The 14,677-nt window shown below is 37.0% G+C and overlaps 1 protein-coding gene across 5 annotated transcripts in view; it reads right to left on the bottom strand.

Annotated features, from left to right (window-relative positions):
* epha3 (eph receptor A3) overlaps positions 1-2,127 on the bottom strand; it is an 85,243-nt gene extending 83,116 nt beyond the window's left edge. For 2 of the 5 annotated variants that reach the window (XM_017470448.3, XM_017470446.3), the window contains exon 1: positions 1,845-2,113. In XM_017470448.3, coding sequence (XP_017325937.1) covers positions 1,845-1,932 — 88 coding nt within the window. In that variant the 5' untranslated portion in view covers positions 1,933-2,113. Of the gene's footprint in view, positions 1-1,844 lie in introns of all 5 variants that reach the window. The other 3 variants (XM_053680991.1, XM_053680992.1, XM_017470447.3) reach the window with 3 other exon arrangements.
* Positions 2,128-14,677: the final 12,550 nt, after the last annotated feature.

Genomic DNA, 14,677 nt, shown 5'->3' with positions numbered 1-14,677 from the left:
TCACTGGTGAGAAACCTGCGCTTAAAGCGCCTTTAGCCCACTATCACAGGTTAAACCTGATCTAATCTAACGAAATGCAGAAAAATGCGTGATTATTTCACGCAGAGAGAGAGAGAGAGAGAGAGAGAGAGAGAGAGAGAGAGAGAGAGAGAGAGAGAGTTTTATAATTTTGTTGCATATAACTTTTAAAAAGTCACTCCGAAGCTACACTCCGAGCTTCCTCAATTCAGTAAACAATCCTGGATAATATTTAATAATATTCTTTTCAATTAGTCACACCGCACATATTATTATTTTTTCATAATGTGTTCCTTCTGCTGTTTTTAATTTAGTTGTGGTTGTTTATTATGACCACTTAATTCACGTACTTGTAGAAAAAGAAAGAAAGAAAGAAAGAAAAACAAAACGTTGCAAGTTTGGAAGTAGGTGTTAAACATTAAAACAAAGTACATTTGCAAAAAGTTAACACTACACACCTACACTGTTCCATAACCCAATTATGGAGATTTGTTTGTTTCAGTGACACAGTGGCACATACACTGCTTCATCAACTGGATTAAATTCCATCAAAACTCTTATACCATGTAAAATCGTATACCATTTCAAAGACCTCTTAAAACACCATTTTAGCTGCGCGTGGATGCATTTTACTTTAGATTTTTTCAATAATTAAAAATTATATATATATATATATATATATATATATATATATGTATATATGTATATATATATATATATATATATATATATATATATATATATATATATATATATATATATATCTTGTAATGAGGTTAACGCACTTACAGTACACGGTCCCGACACAATATCGCAGAATCATCCTTTGACCTTTAACTCTTGATAGTTACCACAACTCACTTTACACTTAATTTACTATTTTCACGTTAATCACCTATTAGTCGTCGAAATTAAGCAAATCTCGCTTTTCTTGTCTTTTTTATCTGAGATGCGTTCAGACTAAGTTAAATTAGGATTTAAGTTGTAAAAGAAAGAAAGACATGTTACGCCCTGACCCCGAATCGCATTTAAATGGAAACTTAGAAAACTGACTAATTCGTGAAGTGAAATAAACACAGACATGGCATAGGGGTTTTTCACCTTGCTTTCAGTATAAGTTTGTAAGAACACAAACATGTATAAACATGTCTGAAGTGTTTTCACATTTGAAGTAGGCTACAATAAGAATAACATATAGCCAAATAATCTAAGAGTGTACAGTATATACAGGCCTATTAACAGGCTGGGAGTTTATAGCAGCTCGCAGGACAGTCTCCTGGTCCATGTGAAAACAACAAGCTATTGGACGATGTCTATTCCCATAAACTGAATGTTTTCAAGCTGATTAAAAACAACACAAAGTAAAAAAAAAGAAAAGAAAAAAAAAGAAAAAAAGAGTGATAGATTATAGCTATTACTAACTACGCGCCGAGAAATTTGTCTTAATGAGTCATCAATATGAAGTTATATGATAAGTTATATGAAAATATTAAGTCAAAAGTGTCCTGTGTTAATACATGGAATACGAAATGACCCGAGTTCACTATAAAGTAGACCAAATAAAGCAAAACTGACTAAATGACAAGCTGGCAGAGAATTCTGCTTCACTCATAAACCGCGTTTATTTCACAGTCAAGGACAGGGACAGCCGAATGACTACTACGGAAATATGTAAGTGTTTCAAGTAAAGCGTCTGTCACATGCAATGAGTCTGGACGACCTAAAAAACTTTGACATGCCGCGGACAATGCTGCGGAGTCCGTGAGGCGCGAGCGGAGAGTCTAGCCTATTCCATCTCGCGCCTCTCATTCTCCGCGTTTGCTTACCTTCATTGGACGGATAAACGATGAATTCGGCACAGGAAACGAGCATGAAGAGAAGGAGCAGAAGGGTTAGGAAGCGCGTGCAACCCATGACGGCAGTTGAGCGGGCAAGGAAAGGTACATAACTCCATGAAGCATGCCACCGACGTGAGTGAGCTCTGCGCCGCTGAACCAGTTACCATTCTCGGCGCGAGCGCTGATGTCAAGTTTGACACCGGAGACAAGGAGGAGTCTGCGCGCGCGCTCCCTCACCCTCCGCACTTCCGCTGGGTCCTACACCAACCACCACGCTGTTTTCACACCTAACACCTCCACACAGGTAAACACAAGAGTGACGTAAACTCAGTGATTATTTAGCATGTAATTATCGCTGCATACGCTGTCATGGTAACATTTTGGCTTTTATATGAGATCCCACCTCGCGCCTCTGCACACAAGAGGCTATGCTACAGCTCTCACTGTTGTAGGATTTATATATTCCACTTAACAAGTTCACCACCCGTCTAACTGGGCAAAGTATTCCGCCACTGCCATACAAACACAAGCAATAATGTTATATGTGAATCCCATACAGTTCTAAGCAGATGCTGTGTGAAAACTATAGCCTATTGTAATGTGATTAAACCTGAGAGAAACAATGCATAGTTAAAGCCTTGTGTAGATCATGCAACTGAATTCATATTCTGTGCCAATGTAGAGAACCCTGCATTTTTATAGAACAGTTGTGAATCGGTGTATTTATTATTGTAAATAATAATGTAAGCTACTCAGTTTGATTTACGTGAGGTAATGAAGCAACATTTAGCTATAATTTCTGTTCTCTGGCTGTACCTCACCAGTCACTTGAATTAGCACTTATTTATTCTATATCAGTTCTTATTCTATATCTGTTCTTCTCTTGCTATACTAACCTCCCCTATCAGGGTTTTAGCTTAGGCTCTGACCTAGTGAACTAGCACGAGGATATGTTTTTAATAAGAGACTACAAAGCACTTATGTAAGTTGCTCTGGTTAATGTATGCTAAATGCTGCCAAAGTAAATGTAAATGTAAACAATGCATTATATAACATTTCACATCTGTTTTACTGATTTCTTTTTAGAATAAATATTAAACATACAAAATTGTTATTATAATTTTTTTTTACGAAAACGTCCTGTGCCACATCTAATAGGCCCACAGAAATTCATTTATTCATGTTTTTTTTTTTTTTTTTTAAATTTGCAAATAGATTCCTATGAAAGGGCTGGCTGTAAAATCAGTAAAACATTCTTGGAAAAGTTTAATGTTTACATATAATTTACAACCAGTCAGAACGATTATAAAATACACATATTTTAGTTAGAAATCTGGCGGTTTTTGTGTGGGCTCTGCACAGTGCTACATTTTATTTCTAGTCACCTAATTATTCTTTTTTCTTTGCCAAAAGTATATCAATTTATAGTCTTAGGGAAAAAAAAAAAAACTTTTCAGAATGGTTTTTGGTCACTACATATGGGACAGTGATGATCTGGATTATTTGTAATAATGATTTTAAAAGTTGCCAGGAAGAAAATCAGTTTGGAATCCAGTGGCTGAATGACAAGTTAGGCAGTGAGCTTTGGAGCATGAATATTATCGACAAACCTGGGTCTGGTCCCAGGCAGCCAGAGGGGACATTCCCACACAATGAGCCCAAAATCAGCCAGTATTATTTCACATCACATTCCTCATCCAAAAGTACTAGATTCGTGGAGCATGAGTCCAAATACAACAATCTGTTCAGCAAGTAAACATGACTGGCACATGATTTAGTGAAGAAAAGTTAAACAAGGAGGGAAACCATCAATAATGGCAGTTAAAAGAAGGAAAACAACATTTGGTTACTCCTGATGGCATTGAGGTTTTGTGTGGAGGCATAAATTTCCTCAGACTGTCATGTGTGGCTCTTATTACAGTGTGTGAACAGTAAATGGAATTACTTATGTTGATCACATTATATTCAAGACTCCAACAAGCAGTGCAACATTTAGATATGTTTACATAATTCGATCCCTGACTAATAACCACCCATATGATTGCAATTCATTTCTAACAAGCATCCATTCCCTTGTAGCAGAGTTGCATTGATTTTTTTTAAGTACTCTTGGCCCCAAACATTTTATAATAAAGACATTAAGATATGGTGCTGTAACTGTTTTAGGAAAACCTCTTTTCCATCTTATCCTTTTGTGGATTCACATATTTGTAATGTTATGCTGTGCTCACAGTGCCAGACTTGTTTCGATGCCAACCCTCCACCATCTGCTCTTGCATTATGCCAATCGGAGTTTGCAATGGCACCTCTGTCTCGCCAGCCAACATAACAGTTGCATTGCAGTTATTCTGGTGTAAATTATTACATGGGCCACAACCATCTCTTCATTAACCATGGCTCTCATTATTCAGCCGATCCATTATTCCATATGGTGAATCATTACTTCCATGTAATAAAGACCCACTACTTAAAAATAAATGCTTCAATTACACTGGTAGGGGTGGATTCTATGTATAAACTAATGTATAAACTTAGTTGCAATAAGATACACCATAATATATTGATACTTCACTAATTCTTTCATAATGATGAATTAATACCTACATTAATCCTTAGTGCACTAGGAAATAATGAAGTGTCATATACGAGTAGCCATTAATAATAGTAATAGTTAAGTATTACCATCTTGTTAACTCATTCTGTTAATTATTATCATGACTTATGCAGTACATAATTGTAAACGATGTAGGTTAACTGATTTTAAATTATTGGCTATAATATAGTGTATAATACAGCAAACCCAATTCTTAACTAAAGCATAACACATGATATTTTATAATAGAGTACTATAACACAGCTTTACACAATTCTAAGTTAGGCTTTAACTTAGGCTTTAAGTACTTTTATCAGCATATACCTCAGTTATTTCTTTGAATGTGTTTGAATGGATCAACCTCCTGCGAGACATCACCATACCCATATTTAAAACATCACACAAACAAAGTGGTGTGATTTGGATCATGTGGTCTCAAAGCAACTTGTTAGTGGTGTTGGCTTTAGGTTGAAAATTGCGAAGTTGTCCCAAGTTATCTAAGAAGCCTACATTTTTTATCAACTTACACTGTGTACAAAAAGATAACTGATCTTTAAAAAAACTTATGATACTAATGAACAGAATAAGTTAGTATAAGGTATTAAAAGATGATTTAGCAAATGCCATTATAAATGGTTACTCATATATGAGTCACAAATAATGACTCATTATTTCCTGATGCATTAAGGACTTTATCATTGTGAAAGCATTGGTTAACTGGTACTATATTGCTTACTTGTGAACTATATGAAAGTATTACCGAATAAACTATTATCTAGATTCTTTTTTAAATAATTAAACATGGTAATTGTGAGAGTGGTGTTTTTAGTTGCATTTTTACTCATGTATTGTTTCCATTCTTTTTAATGTTACATAATAGACTACAGGACTCCAGGAGGCAAGGGATCCCACAGACACTTCAATAAGTACTTCAATTTTATATACTATGGTAGCCCATGGGGTTGTAGTCCTCTGGCTTGCTACAATTAGATGACACACATCATTCATCACATGAGTGGTTTTGGTATTTTGATTTTCACATATATTGTTTCATATTAATATGTAAACTGTGCAAAAAGTACAAAAAATTAGATTATGATTTTTTTCTTAAAAAAAAGAAGAAGATAATTTTCCCATCCTTGTAATGCATTCTGGACTTACAGCTCACCTGACTGTATGACATTTCCAATGATATTTTCACTGCTTACAGATTTCATTAATCTAGTAATTGAATAATTACATTATGCTAACAGGAAAGATTTTTGAAGCTAGCATCTTACAATATGGCAGCATTTAGATTAATTGTTATTTAAATGTTTAAAAGCTTAAAAGTGCCATCAGAAAGAATCACAAACAGTCAGAGCAGTCATGAAAATGTAAAATGTTCATTATATACAAGATACAACATACAACTCTGTTACTAGTCTTTGTCCAAAACTGTAATACTGAATTGTGCCATATATAACTCTGAGTCTGTGGGTGTCTGTGACTAATCTGCTATACCGATAAAATTATGATAAAAGCCTTGCATCATGCAAGTGACTTGCCAGGGCGGCATCTGGTCAAAATCAGAGAATTATCCCTTACCAATTCATTAATCAGAGCCCTCAATTATAGCTGACTGAATTACCATCATACAATGCAATGAAAAAGGCCAAAAATGCCAAGAGAGAAAAACCAGATAGTAACCAGTCTTCCAGATTTCAATTACACATTACAGCATCACTATGATTACTCTATTGATGATTGTATTTACTGAGCTATATTCCAACCACACTGTGCATACAATGCAAATTATTGAGGATAAGAAGTTAATTGAAATGTCTGTTTTCTTTGACTTGGTAATATGTATTATTTCACATGAAATAGCCCTATGCAAAGCCACTTTGTAGGTCAATTATTAAGAAAACAGAGACCCTCCTAAGCAATTAGCTGTGTCTACTCTTCATTTACAGCTGAATGTAATAATTGCACATTTAATTAGACTTACATCCCTGGCACACAGTACTTTAAGAGACTTAATTGGTGTTCCTGACTGGGGGTTACTAGACCTTTAAAGTTTAAACCGCAGAGACCTACATCTAATGATGCACTATAAATGCAGTAGAAATGTGCATGCAGACATAGGCCTACACACACACACACACACACACACACACACACACACACACACACACATACACATACACATGAACACTTCAATAGTGTCAGATATTACTGATAAAAAATCCTTCCCTCGCACTTAATCGACCAAAGCCATTTGTCAAGTAGGCAATCATTGTGCTCAGTTGAAAGTAATCTTATCAACTACTAATAGGACGCTGACAGACAAGATCCATGATTACAGACTGTCTGGTTGACGGCATTTGCATTTATTAAGCTTGACTCATGGGTGGGTGCAGTACTGCTCTGAAGCATTGTTTGAGCTCGGGAGACACCCAAAACTTGCATTGCTGACAGCAAAGCTCAGCATGTTTCCTTTTTTTTCAGTCTCTTCCTGAGAAGCTGCAGAGTTTTCTCTAAATATAGCTGGGCATGCTCAGCTCAATCAGAGGCCAAGGGAAGAGGAGCCCTTGAAAACCTACAAAGCAGAATTAATTACAACAGAGCAGCATCTGCATATTCAAGGGGACCTTTGCTAAAACTGTAGATTTAAGGGGGTAATTAACTGAAAACAATGTAATTACAGCTGTCTTGTCATTCCCATGACTGGGCCGAGCTGTGCTACTGTAGAGTTCCTTAAGGATGATGGGCATCTCAGACCAGGTACAACTCCCCCACCATAATCCTCTAACAAGAAAAAATCTAACAAATTCTGGAAATTCCAGTTTATTAGTACTTTTATTGCTGCATAGCATAGATTTGGTTTTTCAATTATTGGTCAGGAGTTTATGGTTCATTACTACACTATGCATGATGGGATGCACTGAATGATGTCATGATATACATGACATACTTTAGTTCCTGTATATTTGAGACATGTTTGGGAGCAAAGCACCAGGCCTGAAATACTCAAATACTTGATAATACAATGATTGCATGTTAATTCTGGAAACATTTACTTTGGTCCTACTTCTTGGCTCACAAGGGTGCAACAGCCGCGAATAATTCAGGCTGCACTCACTAATAATCACACAGACTATTGTGTTTGTGCATATGTTAGGGAATCTGGATTTTAAGGCATTGCAGATTTGAGTCCCTGCAGAGAAATCTCTGGCACTTGGACAAATATTATAGAGGCCATCTCTGACCATTCAACGGCTATGTTTTTCGACAGAGAGGAGATTACCATTATTTATCTTCATTACCACATGAGCTTATGTCTCCCTCATCATCACCCTTTAGGGGGTTCCTACTCTTACAGCCTGCAAAATACAACACAATAAACAAAGTTATGGAGTGTCACCTTGGGTTATTTTCTCTTATGTGATATGAGAAATATAGACAGAGAAAAACTTCACAGGCATAGTGCTTCAGATCACTCAAAAAATACAACAACAACCTGCTTATCACAAAGAGTATTTGATGATTTCATTACTGAATTTGCATTGAAAATACTAAAATACTTTATTGAAAAATACATTTAATACAAAATGTTTCCAAAGTCTACAAATAATAATGGTGGTCTAATACAACACACAGTCAAGGACAGATGTCAATAAAGTTAGAGGGGCAGTTCAGGGTAACAGAATCATCTGGAATTCAGTGTAGAGAGGATTTAGAGATGTTAAAGATATGAATCCTGTTATGTAGTCAGGATTCCAGTCAACTTGAGTTCACCAAAGATACCAGATGCAGTGTAATTTTACTGTGGAATTTAGTGAAATAAATTTGAGTAGTGATGTGGTGCATGCATAATAAGTTTTGGCAAGGGCAATCTAACAAATCTTTGTGATCACTTGAGTTTCAAGCAAAAATGTAATAAGTTGACTGGAGGCATCTTGGACAGCAGCTTATACAATGTGCAGTAGTGAGCAGTAGGCACACTCTTGGTGGTATAACAAGTTAGAATTAGTTGTATTAGTCTAATAGCTCATTCAGTCTGATCTTTATCTGATTCACTCTGATCATTCAGTCTGATCAGTCTGAAAAATTAAATGAAATGTAATTACCTTAACTTTTATCAACATTTTTCCTGTTTCTTACCATTGCTATCAGGACACTAGATCCAATGTGAAGTGTTTTAAGAGGCGCTTCAGTATGTGGCTGGTGTTCCCTTGTCCTAAGCCAGTTAAAATGGACAGAATGCATATGTGGTGCCATGTATCCCCTCTTCTGTTTGTGCACCTTCTTTTTGAAGACTCTTCCCACAAGTAAGAAACCAATTTTAGTCGGTTGCATTAATTATCACTAAAAAGAATAAAACATGATAATGTTCTATAAAAAATATAGGTAGTTGCAGCAATTTGGTTAAAATCTTTCAGTGAATATTCACACAAGGGTTGTAACAAAGACATGCCAGTGCTTAAGCTGAGGCATGTGAACCAGATGTCAACAAAAATTTAGATAATAAGAGTACACTGCAAGGAAGGCATTTGGACAACATAAGTAATAATTGGTTATGGAGGCTTTGTATCATATAAGATGGTGCCACAAATAGATATGATGATATAGCAGTTGTGCACTGCATTTAGTACATTTAGCACTCCTGTCAATACGCTAAAACAAATATGATTGTCAGAACAGGCATTAAATTACCTGAAATATCAGCAAAACATTCCAGAGTCAGCAATCACTTTGAAATGCATTAGTGTCAATCCATTAGCTTTTAAATATACATCGTTGTGCTGATGATAAATAATTTATGAGCACAGTGGTAATAAATTTCTGTAACCTATTAGAATGTGATTTTTTTGTGCGTGTGTGAAAAAAATTGCCAAGAGAGGCTAATAATTAGTTAGGTGTAGGCCAGTTGACATGGAAATGCTATGACAGAGTAACACTCTGTAATTTATTAAAGGCAATATTAGTAGAAGCCTTGCATGTACTGATCAACATCACTGGTGTTAACTGTACCAACCGAAGAGAAGGAAACTTTTAGACAGGGAATTGGTACTAGTACAAGATTAAACCTATACCACGACCTGGAGGACTGTGATAGCAGTCCTCCACCCTCCTCAGCACCATCACTGAAAAGCACACCACCCACTTCACATAACACTCACTCCACATAAAAGCTCTATCGTGTTTATTACAAACACAGATATCTTAGCAGAGTTAATATTAACCTGCGTAGGCCACAATTTTCCTATTTGTTATATTTTGTTTACCATGTAGAAGCATGCACAGCTTGCGAGGGGCAAACCTCATGCTCGACATGAAAATAGTTGCAGAACAGGTACAATTTGAGTAATGACTGCAAAACAAACACAGCCTCTTAACATTAAACAGCAATCCCCATGGAACTGCCTTTTCTCACACACATAAGGAATGTGTTATGGACTTTAAATGTGTTCTGGGTCACACATGGATATAGATTTCCAGCTTGTTTAAAAATGTTGCTCCTTCAATGGAACACCACCATAAATACAATGTGAAACATTGCATATAAGATGAGGTTCAATTGTATGTTTTATTTTTCTGTCTTTTTATATAACAACACCAAACAGAATGAACAGTGAATGTTTCAGTGTGTCTGTCTTGAACGGTTGCTCACTCATACTTCTTTTCAAAACACTGCTGTCACCTCATATTTCTTTACAGGTTGACATATGCCTTCACAGTAAACAAGGAGAGAGGTCTGAGTTATGTATTTCACTGTGTAATATGCCCTTTATGTGCTTGTTTAAAGGAGCAGAGGCTGTGGAGAGGATAGAGGAAAGACTCTGCTCTGCTCAGGCATTAAAGGAAAAGGCAAGAAAAGGCTCTGCTCAGGCAGGAAACAAGTAGCAGCGTCAGGAGCTGTTTATCACAGACCTCCCAGCTGACAACTTTAATGTCCCTCAGCACAAATCTCTGACATAACTCAAAGCAGGCTATGGGAGTCCAGTCCAGACCAGACATATCTGTGACAGACGCTGGATTCAAGTTGGATGTTCGTGTGTGTCTAACATTATCTCTGTGGCCTTGTTAGTCATTAAGAAGTCCAGTCACTAAAACATGACTCATCATTTACTACACAGCTCTCAGGAAATTAACCATGTGTGTGTGTATGTGTGTGTGTGTGTGTGTGTGTGTGTGTGTGTGTGTGTGTGTGTGTGTGTCATTCACAAATCTTTTTCCAATTTCCACTCATGTGTCATCAGTGATTGTAGTGAATGTTTGATAAAATTCTGCAATATCACCAGCTATCTGTATACTGGAGTGCAAACACACCTGGATTGAAAGAGAAAAGGTGGCTTTAAGTGAAAAAATAAACATTTTTGGTTTCATTATATATCACCAAATATAATAAGATATATAATAATAGACAGTTTAAACCTGCATACTACCAATAACAACACAGTTAACATCCATCCATCCATTTTCTGTACCGCCTATCCTACACAGTGTTGAATGGAGCTTGGAGCCTATCCCAGGGGACTTGGGGCACAAGGAAGGGGACACCCTGGATGAGGTGCCAACCCATCGCAGGGCACAATCGCACACACACTCACACACCCATTCACGCAGGGCAGAGGTGGGAATCGAACCCCAACCCTAGAGGTACAAGGCAAATGTGCTAACTACTAAATCACTTTGCCCACATCACAGTCAACATACGTATGTTAAATTAACAGACTGTTATGTCTACTCACTCCATGAACTCCTCTTCCTAGCCTGCACCACGGCCTACAAACATGGACACCATGGACTTCAATTCCGAGAACACTCACACATTGGCTGTTTCTCAGTATACGTTCTTATGCAATCTTGCGTCCTTGTGAACTTGTTGTACGTCATCTTCCACTGCCGAAGTTCAATTCCAAAACTGAATAACGCAAGTACTGGGGACGCATGAAATGTGTTCTTGATATCGAGGATGCATCAGAAAAGATAACATAAAATAATATAATACTTTATTAATGCCCAGATGGAGAAATTAGGGTGTCACAGCAGCAGCCAAAAAAAAGATAAAACGAAAAGAAAATAAAGAAGAGTTAAAAGAGATAGTAAGGAGAACAATACAGGGAGAAATAAAGAGTATATACACAGGATGTATAAATATGTATAGACATAAGCGCAAACTCTATATACATTATCTCTCTCTCTCTCTCTCTCTCTCTCTCTCTCTCTCTCTCTCTCTCTCTTTCTCTCTCTCTCTCTCTCTCTCTCTCTATATATATATATATATATATATATATATATACACACATTATATATATATATCTATATATAGTGGCAAGAAAAAGTATGTGAACCTTTTGGAATTTCATGGTTTTCTGCATAAATTTGTCATAAAATGGGATCTGATCTTCATCTAAGTCAATGGTATTGACAAATATAATATGCCTAAAATAATAACGCAAAATAAATTCTGATCCCTCATGTCTTTATTGAACATACTCATTCAACATTCAAAATGGCAGTGGAAAAAGTAAGTGAACCCTTAGAATTAAAAACTGGTTGACCCCCCCCCCGGCAGCAATAACCTCAACCAGGTGCTTCCTGTAGCTGTGGATCAGACCTGCACATCGTTCAGGAGGAATTTTAGCCCATTCTTCCTGACAGAACTGCTTTAGCTCGGTCATATTCTTTGGACGTCTCATGTGTATGACTTTCTTCGAGTCATTCCATAGCATCTCTATTGGTATGAGGTCTGGGCTCTGACTTGGCCCCTCCAAAAGGCGGATTTTGCTTTTCTGAAGCCATTCTGTTGTGGACTTGCTCCGGTGTTTTGGGTTGTTGTCCTGTTGCATCACCCAACTTCTACACAGTTTCAGCTGACATACAGACATTCTCACATTATCCTGAAGAATTGTCTGATATACTTGGGATTTCATCTTCCCCTCAATGATTGCAAGCTGGCCAGGCCCTGATGCAGCAAAGCAGGCCCAAATCATGATGTTTCCTCCACCATACTTTACGGTTGGGATGATGTTTTCATGATGATATGCCGTACCCTTTCTACGCCAGATGTAGTGCTGTGTGGTTTTTCCAAATAGTTCAATCAGTTTCATCAGTCAAGTTCATTAGTTTCATCAGTCCACAAAACATTTTGCCAATACCGCTGTGGAGTGTCAATGTGCTCTTTTGCAAACTTCAGGCGTGCAGGAATAATCTTTTTAGTAAGCAGTGGCTTCCTTCGTGATGTCCTGCCGTAGATACCCTGCTTGTTCAACATTTTACGTATTGTAGACTCATGAACAGAGATGTTAGCCAGTTCCAATGATGTCTTAAAATCTTTGGCTGTCATTCAGGGTTGTTTCTTTACCTCACTGATGAGTCTTCTATGTGCTCTTGGTGTCATTTTGACTGAGCGCCCACTCCTTGGTAGAGTAGCAACAGTCCCAAAGTGTCTCCATTTGTAAAATGTTTGCCTAACTGTAGACTGGTGAATTTCTAAAGTCTTTGAAATCACTTTGTGACCCTTGCCAGCTTTATGTAAATCGACAATTCTTAATCGTAGATCCTCTGAAAGCTCTTTTTGGCAAAGTATGGCTCACATAAGCTTGTGCTTCTTGTTCAGAGCAAACTCCAAAAGTCAAAGTAGCTGTAGTCCACACCTCCAAACTCATTTTCTTAATGAGACTCCAGGTGTGCAAAAAAAAAAAAAGAAGCTTTTTTGAAGTCATTAACTCAAGGGTTCACATACTTTTTGCACAAGCACTGTGAGGTTTTTTTGGTTGTTCTCAATAAAGACATGAAAGATCAGAATTTTTCTTGTGTTATTATGTTAGACACATTATATTTGTCAATACCCCTGACTTCGATGAAGATCAGATCACATTTTATGACAAATTTATGTAGAAAACCATGAAATTGCAAAAGGTTCACATACTTTTTCTTGCCACTGTATATCTATCACACACACACATACATATGAACAGTATATACAGCAAGCAACAATGTACAGTCCAACTACGCAAGTAACATATCACATATGTACAATACTATATACATATTGCAGCTGTATGGTATGATCAGTGTGGACATATAATAAAAGCTTTGAAGCAGTGATGTGATTTGTGAACAGTGCAAAAAGTACAGTATGGTACCCATATGAAAACAGTGTAGCAGTGTATTGGTAGTGTAGTCAAAAGTAAGGTCCGGGGGTTTAACAGTAAACTCTTTAGCTTAGTTTTTAGTTAGCGTGAGGTCGCAGTTGCAAACAGCGTGCTTACTACGTTAAAACATGCTTAATTCATTTTGGTTAATCAGCCAGTTAACAGTAAAACTATTAACCAGTTGAAACATATAACTTAGTGAGCACTGAAGAGATGAGCACCCTGTTCCACTACTAGAAATGTGCTGGGACCGTCCATTGCACAACGGGAAGCTCACAGCACATCTCGGTTCTCACAAAGATGTGTTCTATATCCTCTTGTCCTTCCAAGTTTGTTCTTTCAAGGTAGCCTTGAAAGAATGGTCTTCATGATAACACAAGTTCGTTCTTTGTGTTCTTAGAATTGAGAAACAGCCATTGACACATTCACTCTCACCTTCATTTTAACCACTCATACCTGCATCCAATTCACAGCGCAATCACAGCCACAGTATATAAGGACTTTCATTTCACTCACTCTTAGCAAAGTATACGCTCTATTCCTTGTGTTTGTGGCAAGACCGAGCCTGTTTATCTCTCTGCTCGTGTTTCTGTTCTTGACCTGGTTATGCCTAGTGTTTTTTGATATTTTCCTGCCTCTGATATTCTCTTTGTTGATCGCCCGACCATTACCTGTTTACTGGATCTGATTATTACCTTATGTATTGGATTTGTCTGCTCCTATCTCAATAAACTCCTCTACCTGCATTTGCATCTGTCTGCCCATTCTTCACGTAACACAGTTCAGCACAGACACATCATTTACATGAAAAATCACCCGAATATTGTAGATTTTATATTAAATTATGTATGCATTTATGTATTAACACTTCCCAATGACAGTTTATGCCCTTTGCTTCAGTGAATAATCTCATGTATACTGTAGAATTGCATCTAAGGACCACTGCTGTAATCTTAAAGATTTCTCTGTTTAAATCCCAGAACATTATGTTCATACTAAACATTCTTTCAACAGACATCCTTTCAATGCCCTCACCTTTACACTTCTAGAACTGTATAAACAGAATGATTTGTAATCACACT

Source organism: Ictalurus punctatus, chromosome 6 (assembly GCF_001660625.3).
Source record: "Ictalurus punctatus breed USDA103 chromosome 6, Coco_2.0, whole genome shotgun sequence".
In the NCBI taxonomy this organism is placed as follows: Eukaryota; Metazoa; Chordata; class Actinopteri; order Siluriformes; family Ictaluridae; genus Ictalurus; species Ictalurus punctatus.
Note: the sequence above shows the minus strand (reverse complement) of the source record. Positions and strands in the feature narration are given on the sequence as shown.